At 36.4% G+C, this 21853-nt stretch overlaps 1 protein-coding gene across 2 annotated transcripts in view; it reads right to left on the reverse strand.

Moving 5' to 3' along the window:
* The window catches only part of LOC107045185 (putative inorganic phosphate cotransporter), a 55597-nt gene that overhangs the window by 13343 nt on the left and 20401 nt on the right, over window positions 1-21853 (reverse strand). Inside the window, exon 1 of one of the 2 annotated variants that reach the window (XM_015267349.2) lies at window positions 6222-6632. The exons of the other annotated variant lie outside the window; for it this stretch is intronic. Coding sequence (XP_015122835.1) covers window positions 6222-6336 — 115 coding nt within the window. The 5' untranslated portion in view covers window positions 6337-6632. Of the gene's footprint in view, window positions 1-6221; window positions 6633-21853 lie in introns of those variants that run through there. 2 annotated transcript variants of the gene reach the window in all.

Here is a 21853-nt window from a genome sequence, read left to right on the forward strand (position 1 = left end):
CAATTCCCGGTGATTGTGCGGGGAATTGAATAATAAATGAATCTTGAAGACTGGATTGACCCGAATTGACCCGAGGCCTCCGCTTATTTCAGTAAAAGAGTAAATCATTTCTTACATAACCCGGCCTTTCAGTATAATTCACACTGATGATAATCTCCTCGGTTCAACAGAGATGCGTCAAGAAATATCGCGGTGAAGATGAGTTCAAGCGAGAGGTTGACGTCCCTCCATTCTCTTTCCCCTCGGATTCACGCTAATGACTAGAAATAAATCGGGCTGATGAATGTGGGGCGTCAAGGGCATGTGGAAAGTAGAGTAGTTCTCGAAAGATTCAGCGGAAAGGCATAGTCTGATCGGAATTCCTTTCAGTTGTTAAAGAAATTTCACTTAATTATTTCACTTAATGATAGTGATTAACTCATTTGATTTTACTTAATTCAATCATTTCCAGTGATTTCGGCATTAACGTAGTGACATTTGCAGTACTTTCAATGTTAAATTGTGATTTCCAAGAATTTTTTGCGAAAATCGTAACGAATAGATCAATTGAAATTGACGAAATCTGCTATTTAAGGTATTTTGTGGGAAAAGACAAAATAGAGAAGAAAAATAGAGAACTTCATGGCATAAATATCTAAGTTTGCTGCATCATTGAGGATTTTTTCGTATTTTTCGCAGATTTTGACCTCGAATACAAAAATGATGAAATTTCGATGTTGTTGCAATCCCTCATAAAAAAATTAGTTCGGCCGAAAAACGATATATACCGCCGAAAAGACCTTCCGTCGTGTTGAAGCAATTCACTTGTGGACAAAAAAGAAAGTTTCCACCAAAGCATGATAATTTTCATAGTAGTAATTGTTCTCGTGAGACATTTACATGTCTTCCAGGTAAATACATTCGTTCTACAGAGAATTATATGAGGCTACGGTTTTATCAAGTGAATGTTATCGATTAGTGTATATCGTTGTCCAATAAACACTTATAATTTCCATGAAACAAATGATAATTTCAAGAGGAAACTACAATTTTCGTGCCGGAAACTGTGTTATTGTAAAAACTAAATAATTTCGAGGGGACAATTTTTTTTGGGAAAAAAATATTCTTTCCTCGTCAATGTATTCTTTCTATGGTATAAACCTACGGAGTTCTCTCAGATCAAATGATTGTCATACAATAGATTATATTCTTTCCTGCCGACAGTTCGAATTCTTCTAGGGATATTTCTGATGATCACGACAAAAATTCAATTTTTGTGAAAGATATTAAATTTTTTTCTGTCAAGTTGGTTAATTTCCCTCAAGTAAATCTATTCCACTCCACCAAATTCAACTCAGAGCATTTTATTCTCATCGCATCCATCCTTCATTCACCTTTTCAATGAAACAAACTTCGTTGTATGATGTTTTCACTGCATGAAAAATGAAGGTCGAGTAACTAAAGTTTACTGGCCGAGATCCAGTTGAATTTTCGTCCTCTCGTAACGAGCGACAATGTACAACAGCATGAAGAGCCATTGCTCAATGCCCTTTGACCTCATGAAAATGGAATACACATAAAAGTGAATAGTACTGTTCTTCACACAAAGCCAGTTCAATTGACCGGAGAAATTCGTGAGTCGTAAAATTGCGCGAAACCCTCGAGTAAACAAATCACAATGTTCAATAATTCCGTCACGTACTCTTTAACCCAATAGATTACCTAATAGATGAGGACTTTCACAATCTCGACGCGGTATCAGTGTCGTCGATTCATCATTAGTCATCATTACGATCCACTCAACTCTCGAAAAGCAAATCACGTGAATATGCTCGAAAAATTGGATTCGGGTCAAGGTTCTATCCGTGCGATATCCACTAGCCCAAGCCTCAAGCAGATTTTCTGTCGATGTTCACCAAAATTGACGGCTTAATCGCTTATTTACTCGTTCTCTTTGTTTATTAATCGTTCAATCCAAGAAATTGATAAAATCCATGACTTTGATTATCTCAGCAGGAAAATTTAATATCACGAGGTCTACATGTCAAGACCAAACCCGAATAACAATTTTGCAACCGACCACAGCTAATTTACAAGTCATCTAACAATTTTTTTTTATCAATTCCATCCAGACTTCGTCCTCCCCTGTGACGGACCCGAAGCATCGCATCGGCAATCTTCGTTCATCTTCGGGTGCTCCCGCTCGTCTTCGTGCATCCTCGGCCCTGCCTACCAGCCCCCGAGCACGTGACGAGCCGGTGCATCAGTTTCGTGCCCGATAAATCAATAAAAGAGGAAAAAAAGAGCGATGAGTCATCAACCGGGGTCAGACGTATGAAAACTGAAGTACTTCAAATAATCTTGACAAATTCGATTTCGGTCAAGGTTCTAGCCATTTAATACTCCTTTCTCCTTATCAATATTTCTCCAAATAAACGGCTCAATCGCCCATCAACTTTTTATTCATCCATTGATCATTCATTTAAATTCTAACAATGTATCAAATCCACTACTTCGACTGTCTCATCCGGAAAATTTGATATCACGAGGTCTAAATGTCAAGACTAAACCCGGATAACAATTTTGCAACCGACCATAGCTAATTTGCAACTCATCTAACAATTCTTTATTATGAATTCTATCCAGACTTCGTCATCCCTCATGACAGGTCCAAAGCTTCGCTTCGGCGATCTTCGGTTATCTTCGGGTGCTCCCGCTCGCCTTCGTGCGTCCTAGGCTCCTCTCGCCACTCCCCGAGCACGTGTCAAGCCGGTGCAACGCCGTAGAAACAACCCGATAAATTAATCAAAGAGAAAAAAAACGCGCAATCATCACTCGATCAGACGAAATCATCTCGGCAAGCAAGAGTGGAAGGGACTCGTGAGCTGTGCACGTGAACGTGACAGGCGCGTCTCGATGACGTCATCCCACATTACGCATATCATCGGAAACAATTCGAACGTGTGAAGTAACTCAACTAACGGAAATGAAATAATTCTCCTTCGCTCGATGTTTTCCCCTTTATTCACGACTTCAACTGCATGCAATAGTCGAGTTACAGGTTTTTTTAATCGCTCAATCGAATAGTCGGAATGTTGATGAATCTTGCGATTCATCTTTCAACCACTCGCCAGTAAAATTAGAATGCCTTGTTTTTTTTAATGAACCTTCAATTTTTCCCAAGTCATCATCCGCGGAGTTCCGAGAATTCAAGTCTGATTGCTGAATCGATCAATCAGATGTAAATTGATATGACTTTGGAGGAGGAAATAATCGACACTGAGGAAACAAGGATCGAATTTCGGTGTCCTTGGGTGTTTCCACCAGCTGTGCACGAGGGAAAAAGAATTCCGAAGATTCTCCGCCCTTTGAATTATCCAATGCCCGCGATAGATCGTCATATTGACATTATCCGGTATTTAAACATCAGTAATCCCGACCAACTTTAGCTGTTAACCAACGCCTACGTAGCGTCTCCTACCTTGTTGTCTTTAAATAACCGCGTGAATGCGAGAGACCCTGCCGGCCATGCTCGTTAACACTGTCTCTCGTGTTTCCACATATCGGATTGAATTCTTTTGAATTTCAAATTCTCCTCGGTCACCATTTATTATCTGAATGTTGGTGTTAGGGATAAATAATATTGTGTTATTAGGTCTTTCAAATTAATTGCTTTGTCATCGTCAAGGTTCAGATGATTTGCATTATTTCTGATAAATTCTATTAAATGTTTTTTAATATGGTGGATACTCGTGGGGCAAAATGGGTTCAAAGTAAATGAGAAAAAAAAACATAATTAAAAATGGTGATTCGAAAACATTTTTAATTTTTATTTATCTCGTGTGGTTTTTGCTGAAATCGCATCGAGGGTTTCATCCACACGAGCCAATTCTCTAAGGAACATTATTTATAAAAATTAATCATCGATTGGCATTGAAAGATACTTTTCGAATGGAATTTTTCGATAAAACAACTTCGAGGGTTGATGTACCAGATAAAAAACATGAAGATGACGTTAAGTTTTATCAGTGCATGACGCATGTGCGACTGTCTCCTTCGAATTAAAAGGGGGAAATTGCAAGCAATGCTCAACTGCGTCAGTGAAATTTTTGTTTAATTAAAAGATTCTATTATTTTTTTTCATTATGGATATTTTGATTTTCATGATTAACTTTGATGACTGAATATCATACAGTATTCTCACGTTTATTTCTGCATTCACTTTGCCTTTTAGGGTTTTACTTTTTGTTTTTATGTGATTAATTAATGAATGTTATTCGACAATTCAAATTTTAGAATTCTTGACTTTGTTCTTTGACTTTGACGTCAGATTTAATTGATCATCCACTCTAGCAAATAGGTCAGCACATTTATTATTGTCATTATTTCAGTATTCTGCCGGCGCCTGCCTGCGCTGTACTTGTGGATATTTTCAGTTTTTAAATTTTTCAACTAAATTGCATGGACAAAATTTGAAAAGATTTATACCCAATCAGTATTATCTAAATTAGATTTCGCAAAATATTGATATTTTTTCAAACATTTCCCCCTTATAAATAAATAATAAAACTTGTTTGCGAAACGGTAGATTATTTTTAATGAGGTGTCAAAAAAATTCTTGATTTTTTTACATCTAATGAAAAAAAATTCAGATTTTAATCTTTAATTACAATGAAAATGTTGATTTTCACATAAGACACTGGATTAAATCCTGATCTTTTAACTTTTCTTCTTTGAAAAACCAAAACGATAATTAAATTGAGAAAAAAATTACAATTCCGAATCTAATCGGTTTTTCTGCAAATTTTTTGCAGTTTTCAATAATCTTTCAATTTAGCGTAACGGTACAGCTACTTTAAAAGGAATTGCGAAAAAATCCTCAACTGCGTCAGTGAAATTTTTTGGCGCTAGTGTAAGCTTGTATGAATCTTTAGTTTAATTAAAAGATTTTATCATTTTTTTTTAATTGTGGATATTTTAATTTTCATGACTAACTTCGATGAATGAATATCATACGGTATTCTTCCGTTTATTTCTACACTCACGTTGCCTTTTAGGTTCACACTTTTTGTTTTCACAAGATCCATGCACGCGCTCTCGCGCGCGCTGATCTATTCATTTGTTGAAATGAAGAAATGGAATTCATTGAATTTCATTTTCTCATGAATACCTTATAAATATTGATAATGAATCAAAGAGAATTCGACTAATGATTGAAGTGAATAGCGAAGTAGAGTAAAAGAATCTATAAAGAATTTTTCATTTTCAATTAATTATCTTCAATTTTTTAAAATAATCGGTCTCCATAAAAGGACAATTTATTCATTTCACCGATCATATATATATACATGTGAAATAGATATATTATATATATATATATATATATATATATATATACATATATATGACGTGAAAAAAAAATTTACCACTGAAGAATTTGAAAATGCCGCGTTTTTTTTTGTGAATAACTTCGCGTCACATATTAACCAATCAGAATTAAAAATTAGCGGTCAGGCAGTTTCGAGATATTTCGATATAAAACAACTTCACGTTTCGTTCGTCTTTAGTAAAATATAGGATAGGATATAATTAATTAACGAATGTAATTTGACAATCTAAATTTTAGAATTCTTGACTTTCAATACGTCAGATCTAGTTGATCATCCACTCTGGCAAATAGCTGAGCACATTTATTATCATAGTTATTCCAGTATTCTGGCTTTTCCTATTCTTCGAATTAAGGAATTGCGAAAAAATCCTCAACAGCGTGAAATTGATCCCCGCGGTTGAAAAAAATCCTCGGAACAAAAAATTCGTAAAAACCCGAAGAACTCGATAATTCGCGGATCACGAGATTCCCCTGCACGTGTTCTCCCCATCTAGCAGCCAACTCCCGGCGGCGAGTGAAGTCCCGAGTGAAATTAGAGAGAGAAAGAGATCCCGGCACATCGATGGCGCGTGCACCTCTCGGGTTACGCGACCCATTCGCCATGGCGTTATGAGCCTCGAATGCGTCCTTAAACTTGCGATAGCCCGCGAAAATGAATATACGACTGGAGAGCACCGAAAGGCCGGTTGACCTAATTAAAAGCGTTCATTAAAGTAAAAAGGGACGAGAAAGAAAATGACAGAATGGTACAGCTCGCGAGGAACAAAAGTAAAGGACAATTGAGAGATGTTAACTTCGGTGGAGGGATTAAAGGTAAAATGAGGAAAGACCGTCAACATATTCCGCTCATTACCTCGTTGTTTAGCCTGGCGTTTATCGTTTTCGTCGAGGCCCGGCTGTTCCCACACCAGCACGTGGCCATTTCGTCCTCGATTCTCGCCGTTGCTAGCCTGTCCCCCACTGGTCATCTCAACTCACTATTTGATATGTTTGAAAAAAACGCGAGAGTGCACACTGCGAAAGCTCCGCAAAAGAATTTCAAACTCGCGGAATTCTCGACTTTTTTTCAATTCCACCGAGTCCCTCTATTCCTCTAACGCCGGTTTTATATTCTTCCCACGCACTGCGACATCGACATTCGTGCGCGAAAATAAAAAAAATTGTGATTAACAAACACTTGGGATCGATTGTACGGACACGTTCAACCGCACGAGTTAGACCCGAGCGAATTCGTCGACTGTTACAACGACAACTAGCAAAATGTTAAAGACGACGAGACGGAGAAGGACGGAAATCGCTGACTTCACAGACGGCAATGTTGCTTCCAACACGCGGCCAATTGTTGGCATGTGGTGGTGTGTGTTTGTGTACTTTGGGTGAAGCGATAACGACGATTATATGAAACGTACCCGCAAGTTGCGCGGCAACATGGTGTTTCTGTGTGTGTGTGTGTGTGTGTGTATGTGTGTGTGCAGGGGAAAAACACACGGGCGGCGGCTCTGTGTGAAGGTCCTCGGGGTGTGTGTGGGTGCGTGCGACTCTCGGCGCGACGCATATGGGCCGGAGGTACGGAGGGATGCCAGGAGCTGACCAATCAGCGGAATGCAACGATCTTGGAGACGCGTCACGGTGAGACTTTGAAACTTTTCCCGCAATTTTACAGGGATTTGAATGATTTTATTTAACAATATACTGTTACGTGAGGCGCCCCGGATATTCATTTTACTTTAATGGAGAATCCAATGAAACGTTTTTTTAAGCCAATCTGTACCGTCTACACTGAGAGAAAAACAAACACGTTGTCAAGCAAGTCTTGTTTGGGCCAACAAAATCGCTAGTTGAAAATTGCCAAAAAGGAATTTGTTTGGTTCGAATTTGAAAGTCTCAAACATGAATAATTGTGGACCTCCGCATGAAAAGGGACCACTTTAATTTGTCGATTCTAGTTTCTGAGATATTCACGTTTTTGTCTCAGCAACTCCCATTTAAGTGTTTTATTCATCTGCTCCGGCGACGTAATTTTTCACCCTATGAGGATCATTTTGGGCTCAAAATGTGCGGAATGTTATAAATATTATCAGAGTATACATAACTCCATATCGACAAAGTGGTCCCTTTTCATGCGGACGTCCACAATTGTTCTGCTTTCGACAGCAACGAAATATTGAGCTTAAGAGGCGGATAATTCACACCAGGTGGTGCCTTTTCAGGATGAAAATATCTCATATAGAGGAAAATTTATCAACAAATATTTTATCCTTAAGTTACAAGATTGTTATCATATAATTATTATTGTTTCATTTATGGGTTCATTTATGGGTTCATTTCTAGAATTTACCAGCTGATCGTTTTGTTTTCTCTTTATGAAATGAAAAATTATGAACAATATTGAAATTATATTCTGCGGGACATTATTTCGTTTTGAAATGATTCCTTCTTAAACAAAAAATGAATATCGTTCCCACTTTCGGAAATTTTTTTGACATTCAATCACTTCCCACGAGAATTATCAGGACGAGAAATCGATTGTTTACAAATTCTTTGTGGAAAATTTCTCAAACAAAGTTCCTCTGTTTCTGATTTTAAAAATGTTTCCTAACGTTAGAAAATGGAGAATAAAATAAAAATCTTCAAAGTGTCAATAATAAAATCAATGCGGAATGTTCAGTAATTCAGGATCAAATGAGTTTACAATAAAAAATGTTCTTAACCTGAATATTAATTTCGAATAAGGTTAACGATAGATAGATAATGGAAAACCATCTCAATGAATTCTTAAATTCTGGGTTAATTATTGGTACAATCACTCCATTGCTATCATTATGAATTGTGTCACAATTTTGATTGAAGACCGAAGTCTGAGTCATCAAGTTAAAATTGCTTTCCGCTCAGAAATACCCTTGAAGCCCATTATGGGAAATTTCCGGTGTTTTCTTCTCCGACAGTGTCAGTCAGTATCGTCTGTCTGCCTGCCAAAATCAGCCCCGTCCTTCGCCACGTGCATTCAATCTGCCATTTCCGCCATATGATTATGACAGGCCCATAGAAAAATCGTCCTCAATGATGTATTGTCTGATGAAAATGCAGAAGGGAAACGAGTCAACAAAAAATGACACATTATGTCCCTGAGATCAAACGTAAGATCGGTGCTGTAATCTTGAGATTATTTTTTCCATATCTGCATTGAGTGCGAGCTGAGCGAATGTCAACTCCACTGACGCAGTAATCTAATCAGCAGTCAGGAAAAAATTCAAATCAATTTTTTCACTGCCCATTTCGTTGTTAATCGAGGCGAAGAGTGATTTATTTCCTCAGCAAAATTCAGGAGCTGCATCGCACTAGTTTTTCAATGATCAAAAATAAGGTTCAAATGAGGGAAAAAATTTGTTCTGCCGAAAAATTATGTTCCCCTGAAGAAATCTTTTGTCGTGTTGAATCAATTAACTTGTGGACAAAAAAGAAAGCTTCCACCAAAACATGATAATTTTCGTAGTAGTAATTGTTCTCGTGAGATATTTATATGTCTTTCAAATAGATACATTCGTTCTACAGAGAATTATATGAGGCTCCGGTTTTATCAAGTGAATGTTATTGAGTAGTGTATATCTTTGTCCAATAAACACTTATAATTTCCATGGAACAAATGATAATTCCAAGAGAAAACTACAATTTTCTTGCCGGAAACTGTGGTATTGGCAAAACTAAATAATTTCGAGGGGACAATTTTTTTTGGGAAAAAAAATTCTTTCCTCGTCAATGTATTCTTTCTATGGTATAAACCTATGGAGTTCTCTCAGATCGCATGATTGTCGTACAATAGATTGTATTTTTTTCTGCCAGTAGTTCGATTTCTTCTAGGGATATTTCTGATGATCACGACAAAAATTTAATTTTGTAAAAGATATTAAATTGGCTTCTATCAAAGTGATTAATTTCCCTCAAGTAAATCTGTTCCACTTCATCAAATATTTTCACGTACAACATACAGTTTTTCGGCAAGTTTTTCTCTTGGTGAACACATGATTCATCTCCCCTCAAACATGGAATCAAGTGGAAAACTACGTCATTCTTTCATCTGTAGGGAATCTCTTAGATTTATTAAATTTACGAAGAAAACTGAAAGCTGTCATAAACCCTGACTGCGTCAATGGATAAATCTCCTTTCGCTCGACGCCAGTCACCGAAATTCTGAATCATCTCGCTAAATTTCAGAGATAGCTTTGAATTTTCGTTGACACGAAAACAGAATGTGGATTCGGCCACCTCCAGGGGTCAAATTACTACTACGTCAGGTCTTGATAAGGAAGTCTTTATTTTATTTGATCGTGGTAAATATGAAACGATAATGGTCTTGAACAAAGTCTTGAGAAAGTTTCCTTTTCAATGTATTTTTTCCTTTTTACAACTGCTGTAGACAGCTTTTGCGAGGATGAAGCAACTTTGAAAGCAGCTGGAAGTTTTGGAAATTCAGATTTGTTCAGATTGAAATCTTAGGTATCTCCGTCTTCTAGGGATATTAACGAGTAATGGATGACTAACTGCTAGTAATCAATCATTAATTATTAACTTGTCAGAATGAGGAAAAAGAATGAATAGGAACAATCGACTGACGCTCACTTCAGCGGAGAGGTCTTGAGGAAAGAAAATATTGCTTGCAAGAAGAAATCTATTCCGGAAAATTAGAAAATCGTAACAATACGTTGAGCATATGTGCCAAGAGAGTACAATCGAACACATGACAGCGTTCAAACAATTCAATCGGAATTATTTAAAGACACATGCACCTCTTTAAAGTGTCAGTGTATTGAATTGATTTTACTGCCAAAGCGTATTACAGTGTCATAAAAATAACGACGCAGACATGTCAGTTGCTATTTTGATCGGCATCTCAAAATTGCGAAACTGATGTTACTCAATAATCCTCATATCCCTAACATCATTAACAATTCGTTATAGAGCATTAAAGTGAACCGCACGAAATCCGACTATTTCTCGTGTCGTATCACTTGTCGGAAGTGATTAATCATTTGAACCTAATATTTCGTGACATTCTTCACTAGTTTAGTGTCGAAATTTATTGATAGTCGTGAAATTATATATTCTAAGTGAGAATTTCAGGAAAATTAACCAACTTGATAGAAGAAAATTTAATGTCTTTCACAAAATTAAATTTTTATCGTCATCATCAGAAAAATCCCTAGAAGGGTTCGAACTGTTGGCAGGAAAAACTATAATCTATTGTACGACAATCATTTGATCTGAGAGAACTTCATAGGTTCACATGGCGAGGAAAGAATATTTTTTTCCCAAAAAAAATTGTCCCCTCGAAATTATTTAGTTTTGCCAATAACAGTTTTCTGCAAGAAAATTGTAGTTTTTTCTTGAAATTATCATTTGTTCCATGGAAATTATAATTGTTTATTGGACAAAGATATACACTACTCAATAACATTCGCTTGATGAAACTGGAGCCTCATATTATTCTCTGTAAAACGAATGTATTCACCCGAAAGACATATAAATGGCTCACGAGAACAATTACCACTACGAAAATTATCATTTTTTGGTGGAAAGTTTCTTTTTGTCCGCAAGTAAATTAATTCAACACGACAAAAGATCTCTTCAGGCAAGTATATAATTTTTCAGCAGAACTAATTTTTTTTCTCAGCACAAAGTGCACTCTTACCCCAGCAATAATGTTAAAAACTCGAAAATTAAATTTAGCCAATTTTTGCCCGAAGGGTGCCAAAAAATTTCTCAACCCAGTGGCTGTCGCCTCGTGAATCACATTTTTAAATTAACTTGAAGCCGACAGATCCCATGTCCTTGTCCTCGACCGTCAACAAGTGCAGTTGTCATCTCATTTTTCATTCGCCTTTCTTTTCCTCATTTTTCCGTTGATGATTTTTTCATTTTTCTCTCAATTATATGTTGCGAGTAATGTTGCAATCGGTATCGTGTAGACACATCGCGCTGACTCAACCGTCGGGGAAGTAAATTAAGCCGCTCTCTAGCGGAATTATGATGGCATGAGATAACAAGTCGAATGATGTTAATAGTGGACTTTGGAGTCAGGTGAATTGATCAAGATACTCGATGACTCGGCTATTATTGACCGATTCGAGTAAACTAAATCGTTTTTTCCGGAGTTATTTTTTCACTCGGACATCTGTGATTGTGGAACATCTGGGATGACTATCGGTGGACAATTGAAGTGGCGCCTTTGGCGAATGTCACGGCCGGTTAATTGATTTCATTGATGTTGTGATTGAGATTATGAACGCGTGATCGATACTGAGGATAGATTTGGAGATTTTTCATCATCAAATTTGTTAACTTAATTGGATGATAAAATAGTACATTTCGATACTAGGGCGTGGAGAACTTTTCTGGCGAATATGAGGTTACAGAACGAGCCGAAGGCGAGTTCTATAATCATATTCGCCAGAAAAAGTTCTTCACTTCCGTGTATCGAATAATATTTTTTGACACGAAGTGCGTGGGCGGTGTTTCACGCACTGAGTATCAAAAATTACTTGTTCTAAACTTTTTCTTAAACTCTTTCGTAAAAAAGAATGGAAACTGTTCAAGATTTCGAAATTCTCTTCTTTTTTGCATAAAACAAATTTTTTTTAATCTGAAAAATTAACAAAAATTGTGATTTTCAATACACAAAATTTTTTGCGTTGAAAAATTGTTTGTAAATTGTCTAGAAAATAATGGAACTTTGAAAAATTCAATTTTTGAGTTATTTTATCAATCTTCCATAAAAAGTGAATTTTTAATTCAAAAGTCACTTATTTTGATATTTGTCTTCTCAAAAACTGTTCAAACTTTTGAAATTCTCTTCTTTTTTGCATAAAACAGACTTAAAAAAAAATTAAATTAAAAAAAGTGTGACTTTTCAAGAAAAAATTTTTTTTGGTTGAAAATTGTTTGTAAATTATTTGGAAAAGACGTTGAATTTTGCAGAAATTTAATTTCTGAATTATCGTATGAATCTTTCGTAAAAAGTGACTTCAAAATTGTTTTACTAATTTAAAAATTACTCATTTTGAACTTTATCTCCTCGTTAAAAATAATGGAAACAGTTCAAACCTTTGAAACTTTCTCTTTTGCATAAAATCAACTTTTTTTAATGTTAAAAATTTTTTTAATTGTGACTTCCAAAAAAAATTTTTTTGGATAAAAAATTTTTTTGATTGTAAATTATTTTTAAAAAATTTAGAATTTTCAAATCTCAATTTTTCAATTATTTAATCAATCTCTCATAAAAATTGAATTATTAATTTTTCAATTTCACCTGTTTTCCAACGATTGAAAATTTTCCCTCTAATTCATATCGTCAACATTTAAAAAGTAAAATCAATGTAAATTCCTCGATGACCCAGAGGCAAATAACTAACAAATGGAAGCTTTCAACAAAAAAAACTCGAATTTCCTCATTTAATTCAATATTTCCCAAACATTAAAAACGCTACTATGCAATTATGATTGACACATCCCGCCAGTTTCATTAACCCAACTAAATTTCAATTATCCTCGCATCATCGAACAATTGTCGCCAATTTTAGATCTGACATTTACTTATGATTCGCTCAGTTGACCAATCACGAACTGCGTGTGTTTATTCTCGTGATAAGATCCCGTGTTTTTTCAGTGGTTCTAGTATCATGTAATTGTCTCATTATCCGGAAGTTCTCGAATGAATTATATGTGCATCGCAATTGTATTTGCCAGTCACATCGATCACACTGACATTACGTAAGTCATGTTGGTTTTTTTATTTAATTTGAGGGATCAGTCTAGCCGGTCTAGTCTGACGAATTCTATTTTTGAATCAATGTCGTCAGTATTAGTTACCGATTGTGGCATGAGGAAAGTAAGTCAGAGATTTTTATTATCAACGGGGGGATCGATAAAAAAGGATTTGATTTATCGTGAATCAATAAATCGATTAATCAATTGATAAATCATCGATCAATCGATTGCTGGTAAAACAGACATCAAGTTTTTCAACAGTTAATTTTTTTCTTTCACATACTTTTCAACATTTAAAAATTATGATCTATTTTTATAAATAATTTGTGAACAATCTATTTTACAAAAAAAATGTCTTGGAAGTTGAAATAATTTTTAAAATATAAAATATAAAAAAACTTCTTGTGAAATGAAATTGACAAATTTAATAATTGAAGATTTCCAAATTTATATTCTCAAAGCGCGTATGATAAATTCATCCTGCTGACACCACAAATATATTTAGTCCGCAGTCCGCACGTTCTGCCTCAATCCGTGAAAAATAGTTCGCCAGAAGGAGGATGTCAGCGATTTCCTAATTATCCGATAACGCACGAGTGAACTCAAAAGATAGAATGTAAGTGTTGAACCCTTTCATTACCGGCGCGTCTTCTCGCTAACGTAAGAGGCCACGTTTGACCCTAAACGGTGTACAAGTTTTTCTAATCTAATCCGGAAGCTGCAAGGCCATCCTCAGAGTATCTGGAGTTATTCAATTTAATTTCGCGTGACCATGAACCACAATCCAACGTCAAAGTGACCGGGTAATGGGGCATCAATGGGTACCGCAATTATTCCAATATTATTCAAATTAATTCAGACATGGCGGACTTGAACGTGAACTCGAGTGACAAATATGATCACTAAGTAGTTCTCAAAAATATGAGTTAGACTTTAGACTGCACTGCCACCATGCGGTATACACTATGATATTTACTTTTCGTATCACGGGACCTGAAAAACCCCATTTTCGTAGCGCTGCGCGCCACGAAATTGGGGTTTTGCAGGTCCCTCGACACGAAAATTAATATACACACCTCGCCATGGAAAACATATCACCCTCCCCCACGTGCTTGCCATCCTCGCCTTCGGCTCGGAAGGCAATCTTGCACGTGGGGGACGGTGATCTGTTTTCCAAGGCTCGGGCATGTAATGTACTATTTGTCACAAGTTAGGGACATTGACGTAATTTTTCTAACAAATTATTGTTGAATTTTAACAACTACTTCATTTATTCATTTAAAAAAAATTTATTTATTGCTGCATACGGTCAAAAGAATACATGAGATATATGATTGCGAGTTCTATAATGAATAATGAATACTAAAAAAAGCATGGGCGATATCTAGAATCCAAATGAGAACTTAAGCATGAGAATGTTGAACTAATGGAGAAAGAAAGGCGGTTCTCATGAGTACAATCGTCTTGCGTCGAATTTTCATGAAGTCCGCCTAACAAACAAAAGAGAATTGAGTTCCATTCTATGAAACATGAATAAACGAATCATATTTGTCAAAATCATTTAGGTCAGACGAAAATAGAATAATTCTACTTGCTTAATATTGCGTTTACTAAGGTTTTCTTCGAACAAAGTTGATTAGAATTAATAGCTAGCATTATGAGATTATCTCACATTTTTGACGTTAAGGATAGGAGAATCTGAATGCAATATAGTGAAAATGATAATCGATTTTTTCACTTTGAACAAATAATATTAATATCCAAATACAAAATTTCTGATATAAATAAAAAGAAGCTGTGACTCAACATTCCAAATAAAGTTTTAATTTTTAATTTGGTGCTGAAAACACGAAATGACAATATTCTAAGCACGGAATTATATTGATGAGATGAACAACTGATTAATTGAATTACCGTATGAACAAACTAAAAATTGATAACAGTGTGGGCGCGCAATTTTACCAGAGTATCAACAAACATTGAATTCCAGAAATTCACACTCTCAAGTATGTTCTAGAAAGAATTGAATTGTAATTATGATTGAAATCTTATTCAGTGAGCATAGGAATTAGAACATGAGCAAATCATTTATTGTAACATGAAAATTTAACAGCTGATAAATTGGGACATATGATTCTCACTGGTTGTATTGCTTTTTGCAATGAGAATGATTGTAAACAATTAATTGAAAAAAGAAATTTCGAGAAATCATTTCAAAACGTTCAAGCAGATCCGTTAGATCACAGCCACGTTTGGGAATTACATTATCTTAAAACGTCATCACTGAATAATGTCAGTAATTTTCAACAATTTTTACGACCGTNATTGTAATATGAAAATTTAACAGCTGATAAATTGGGACATATGATTCTCACTGGTTGTATTGCTTTTTGCAATGAGAATGATTGTAAACAATTAATTGAAAAAAGAAATTTCGAGAAATCATTTCAAAACGTTCAAGCAGATCCGTTAGATCACAGCCACGTTTGGGAATTACATTATCTTAAAACGTCATCACTGAATAATGTCAGTAATTTTCAACAATTTTTACGACCGTTTGTTTCACACTTTTTTTTCCCACAAATTTGATATGGTTAATCACACTTTCAGAGAAAAATAAGCCCAATAATCCCTGATTATCACATAATTCTGCAGAACACGCGCTAACGTTACCCGCCGTTGAAGACGTCTTTTGTAAGTCTCCACTCGGGACTCTCGAGTGCAGCTGTTCGACTCACTTCGGCGAGCCGAACGTTGCCAATGTCGCGCGGACACGTACGAGGATAGGAAGAATAGCAAAAAGTCTAGTGCTAGCACTAGAAAAATTCTCCAACTGCACAATAAAATTTCTAATGTTACCAAGAATTAAGGAAGTTTTTCCCACAATTTTCTATGGAATTCCCTACAAAATTGACACACCGGGAAATTTTCTAGTGCCAGCTTTAGAATTTTTCTCGTGCTTCTTTGCAAAAATTCATTAACTTACAGCAAAATTTCCGTGCTGATCTAGAATTTTTATTCTTATTTCGATTAAAATATGGGAGTTCGGCAGTTTGCGCCTCGTTTCTGGTGCCGAGCACTAGAATTTTTCCCAGACTTTTCTCTCCGTGCAGTGTAGTTGTTGAAATGCAACAAATGGGTTTCCCTCTGCGTGAAACCAGTGATGAGTGAATTGTAATAAAATTAAAGTGTCTTCCAAACTATCGTAAATTCCTATATAATAGGCAATAGTCACGGAGAAAGGAGTACTTCCTCGCGCTTCAACGGAGTTTTCTGATTTTATGAAAAACCCCGTAAAAATTCTGGTGTGAATACAACCCCAAGGACATACGATAAATCTCCGTCTTCATTCATTCAGAAAAATCTCCTTAGAAAATCTCGTCAGAAGATTAGCCGTGCTTAGCAGGTCACATTTAACAGCGGAAGTCCACCTGGTGCATTAGTTATCGCACCGAACTTTCTACCGCTGTTAACCTGAGCCTCGCCGCGAGAGATGAGAATCGAGTGATTTACAAGCATCCCGAGACAAATGTCTAAGTGCCTGTTTACCCAGACAGCAATTTCTCGGAAGATTCCTTCTCACGACGATCCACTGATTCGTGCACCGTAAAAGCTGGCTCATCCGGAAAAAATCGGCTTAACCTGACTCACTAGCCAGTTATGCGGAAAATCTTATGATGAGCTGTGACAGCTGTTCTCCTTCTTGTAGATTGCCAGACCGCGAAAATCAATTACATTTACTTTTTATTGAATCTGATACTTTTTACGACCAAATTACAACTGATGAAACGATGGTACATAATTGATAATGTTTAAACCACTTGATGCTAATCGGATTTAATTGTAAAATTACTCGGCAGATGAATCCCATGGCAGCCTTATTCAGGCCCTTGTGACCTTTAATCTGATCCTGTGATCCTTATTGTGACCTTTGTGACCCTTGTAACCCTCATTCAAGTCCTTCTCACCCTTAATCTGACCATTGTGACCCTTGTTATGATCCTCGTGACCCTTATTATGACCTTCATGGATCTTAATCTGACCTCTGTGACCTTTAATCTAACCCTCGTGACCCTTATTTTGACCTTTGAGGCCCTCAATTGTGGAGTCTTAATTTCGAGTATCAAATTTGTATCAAACCAAGAATCGATTTGGATTTTTATAATATAGAGAGGGACCTTAGGAACAGTAGGAGAGTGGAATTCCGGGAATCCGAACACCCCCACTACGCGCACTTACAGAGAGGAGAAAAATTGGGATCAGTGGTTTAAAATAAGATACCTCGCTCGTTGAGCCCGAATTCTATGAAATATTCATTTTTACTGAATGGATATTGATAACTAATCAATTTATACGAGTTTAATGTTTTGAATGCGTATAGCCCGCGTTCATTTTTCTCTCTAAACATAACCCCTCGTGATAGAATGGCAGCTGATGTTTGGGGATTGTCGGGGGACTTGAGAATAATCACTTCTTTACGCACTTCAAATTATTGATAGTGCGTAAATTAATTGAATTTTAATTAGGCTTTATTCTATTAAGATAATTCCGCGTCATAATTTTAATAATCATAGCGTCGACGAAAAGAGGTGACCCTTGGGATTGTTTAACCCTTCTGATTACTTCACTTGACTCTCACGTTCGAACTCTTGACCCTTAAGATCATATGACCCTTATGATCACTTCGTTCGTCCCTCCCGTTTGACCCTCAACTCTGTTTGATCCTTATAATCACTCTTTTCCCGTTGAAAAATTATCGAGGCCATTAGGTATATCTTATAAGAAGCCCACGGAACTCAACATTCGGGAGGCGATAAAAGTGCCGAGATTGGGGGTAGGCCTCGAGCGCTCGGAGGTCGAGGTATCTTATATAAAGCGTTGACTGTATTCCTGAATGTCGTTTCTGGCTTTTCATGTGATCCCTCAGCGCCCTTTGGCTCCATGGAATCCACTGGAAGCGACCGGTTGTTGACAAGAGGGCTGCCCATCGCGCAACAGTGATTGAGATGAAATGATTTTATTAACGACTCGGTATATTTCCACGAAGCTATATCTGGTGCTCGCTGCTAGCATATGAATGCCGCACCCTTGGTAACCGCTGATGGGTTTTTTATCGACGCGAAAAGAGAAGAGGTGGAGTAAGTGGAAACGCTGATTGATATGTGAGAAATCGAACATCTTATCGAGATTTAGCATCAATTTTGAACTGTGATAACGGCATGATTGGAGGCGATTCATCAGATAGTAGGCCTGCGGTTTTTCCTGAATCATTGTGATGGAGAAAGGTGAATGATCATGTTGAAACGGTTAAGGGAGGAAGTAACTTTTCCAAGAACATTTCGGATTTAGGAATTTTTCGTGATTCTGCGGGATAGGAAGAGATTATTCATTGAGTTTCTAAGCTGTACTGACGATAAAATTCATTCTGCCATGATAATTTTATTTGAACCAACTATTATATGGTTGTTCATCTATTTTTAAATTAATGTGATTTCATAGTAAATACTGTAATAATTCTAATTTTGAGATACATTTGATTGGGAGAAACAAATCAAATAATTTTCTCGGTGTAAAAAGAAAGGTAAAAAAAGAACTTTCCCGTTCTTGCGGTAAATACACGTGACCTGACCCCAGTACTATTTTATTTGATCCAAATAATTGTATCTCAAAAAGAGATAATTGATATTCACGGCGAGATCTTATTTATTTGAAATTTCCTCAGCTATAAAAACAGGGCAATGTAACATTGAATTTTTCCATCGGTGTGGCATGCGCATTTTCCCTGACATTGACCAGTCGTTATCAGTTGTAAGTGCATTCCGCTGTTAATTCCAGATACTTAAGTGCTAGAAGTTGAGCATTCATCTTTATCGGGCGTTGTGAAATATTGCTCAGGTAGTTTTTTATGTAAGAGATTACTATGCAGGTGACTTTTTTCCTCAATTACACGTCAAGTTCTGCATGCCTTCAACAAAAAGTACTCATTTGGTCACAACGCAAAAGATATCGTGGATGAAGATGCCGTCAATGTCCCAGTTAATGCCATTAGAAGCTACCCGTGTCTTCAATGAGTAAAATTTGCCACCATTTTTTAGGCAATTGTTATCCAACTTTTGTCTCCGTGTAGGGCTAGACTAGCCGCTAGAGGACTAGGATAATTACCGAAGTAATCCGGAGATTGACACCGTCTGGCGACACGGGACCTAAGACAACGAGCCCGTGGGAGACACACCGGCGGGGTCAGAAGACAAAAGGGCTTTCAAATTTTGACTTGGACAGTCAACACTTCTATCCAGACTTCCGACTAAATTTTACTGAATGTAGTATTCTCGCGCAGATCAAACCATTAGAAAAAACCATAGAAAATGCTCGTAATTTTTCAAAATTGAAATTTTCAAGTTATTTCATTCATTTTCCTGCGAAAGTGAACTTTATATATTTTTTAAGATTCTTAAAATGTTTTCTAACTGTTCAACTTAAGGTCAAATGGGGCTCAAAAGAAAGCTATGATTTCCGGCTAAAAAAGTAGAAATGCCTCTCACTGGAGAACAAATAGCCAAATTACTTGGATATCCTTAAATTTAGCCAGATCCACATTAGTTTTATTACAATTCTACAATTCAGTAGTGAAGTATTTAGTAAAACGGTTCAAGTCAATTTTTACTATTGACCAGTTTTTAATGAATATCTCGGAATCTAAGGGAGATAGCAAGATTTTTATTATAACCTTTTTTTGTAGAGCCGATTGAGAGCTACAACAAATGTCATTACGAAAATTTCGCCATCTCCCTTAGATTCAGAAATATTCTTCAAAAACTCAACTGGGAGATGAGTCGACTTAAACCGTTTTACCATTTCGCTACTGAATTCTTAGAAAATTACTCCGTTTTTTAGAGAATTCTCGGATTTTCTGAATAATTCAAGAAAATTGTCCACTTTTCTGGGACAATGTGTAGGAAGTAATTTAAATGAAAGGGTATAAACTCAATAAATTCACTCCCCAAATAACTTTTCAAAGAGTAGATATTTGTCCATATATTGTAGGAACGCCTTTTTTACAGAGTCATCATTAAAAATGCAAACAATATAGTATTTGAATGATTGTATCTCAGTCGGAAGAGTGCTCTTGGCTACGGCCCAGGGCAGACTATCGACGGTCCCGTTCATCGTGGGGACCCCAGACCCAGGTTCGTCATTTGTTTATACTACGTCGCGATCTGCATCGCCAATGGATCGATTGCTGAGAGGATGTTTACGCTATAGTACGCATGCATCTCTCCGGATAAAGCTAATTTCGTCCCTGGCTACGATTGTCCAGTTCCAATATTAATAAGTAGATATTCTCTTTACAAATGATTCTTTAAAACAGACCCGCGGGGTCAGAGGACAAACGGACATTCGAGTTTGGACCTGGACAGTCAACCCTTCTACTCAGACCTCCGACTAAATCTGACCGAATACAGTATTGTCGCGCAGATCAAGCCATTACAAATTAAAAACCATAGAAAATGCTCGTAATTTTAAGAAATTGAAATTTTCACGTTATTTCATTAATCTGCCTCCAAAAGTCAACTTTTCATTTTTTTTAAAGATTTTTTAAATGTTTTTTAACGGTTCAACTTAGGGATAAATGGGGCGCAAATGAAAGCTCTCATTTTCGACTACTAAAAGAGAAGCATTTCACTGAAGAAAAAATAGCCAAAATACTTGAATATTCTTAAATTTATCCAGATCCACATTCATTTGATTACACTTCTACGATAAAATTTCACTAAATTCCAAAAAAAAAATCTAAATGTGTTGAGTTACACGAAAATATGGTGCTACCATAGAATTTGCCTCAGGTATGTACCCCCAAAGGAGGCACTCGAGATATGCGCGGTTATTACACAACCTCGATACCAAAACCCGTCATAAGTTTCCGGAGGTTCATAAAGTTGTCAAATGAAGCTGATTAGGTAAAGAAGGAGAAACCGCCAATAGAATCCATGGGGAGAGACTGTAAACCGTGTTGGGAGACATTCGTAGAATGCTGCGAAGGTCATCCTGTGGGACGAGGCCGATGTTGTTGAGGCGTAAATTCTGCAGCCTCAACCTTCGACCATCAATCCTCGCTAATATCTCATATTCGGGATGGTTAGACTGACAGAATTAATTATTTTCGGAGATGACCCTTGGTGGTCGTTTTGCAAGCTTCAAGGATACGTCAATATGACGTTTTCTTGATGAAAAAGTGACGAATTCAATTGTACACAATGTAAATAATTGTAAGAACTCATGCCTCGAAGGCGGCTTAAAGATATCCACGCGTACTTTCAGTATTTTTTCTGAAGTGAAATGCTTTTTTCAATTTTTTCTCACACAATTTAATTGAAAAACTCACGAAAAAAAAAATACCTGAATTGAGTATAAAATATATTTGATTCAAGTGTATTTTATACTCAATGGGGGGATAATATAAGGGTCAGACAATAAGTGTCAGAATATAATGGTCAAAAAGTGCATATCAAAAAATGAGGGTCAGAATATAAAAGTAAAAAAAAGTGGGTGTCAGGCAATGAGGGTCTAAATATAAGTCATATATTATGCTTGATCACCGTTTTTAGCCCTCATATGACCCTCATTGCCTGACACCCCCTTTTTTTACTTTTATATTCTGACCCTAATTTTGTGATCTTAATATTCTGGCCCTCTTTTTTTAACCCTAACATTCTGACCCTCATT

The sequence above is a fragment of the Diachasma alloeum genome, unplaced genomic scaffold, assembly GCF_001412515.2.
Source record: "Diachasma alloeum isolate Michigan unplaced genomic scaffold, Dall2.0 Dall_scaffold_00180, whole genome shotgun sequence".
In the NCBI taxonomy this organism is placed as follows: Eukaryota; Metazoa; Arthropoda; class Insecta; order Hymenoptera; family Braconidae; genus Diachasma; species Diachasma alloeum.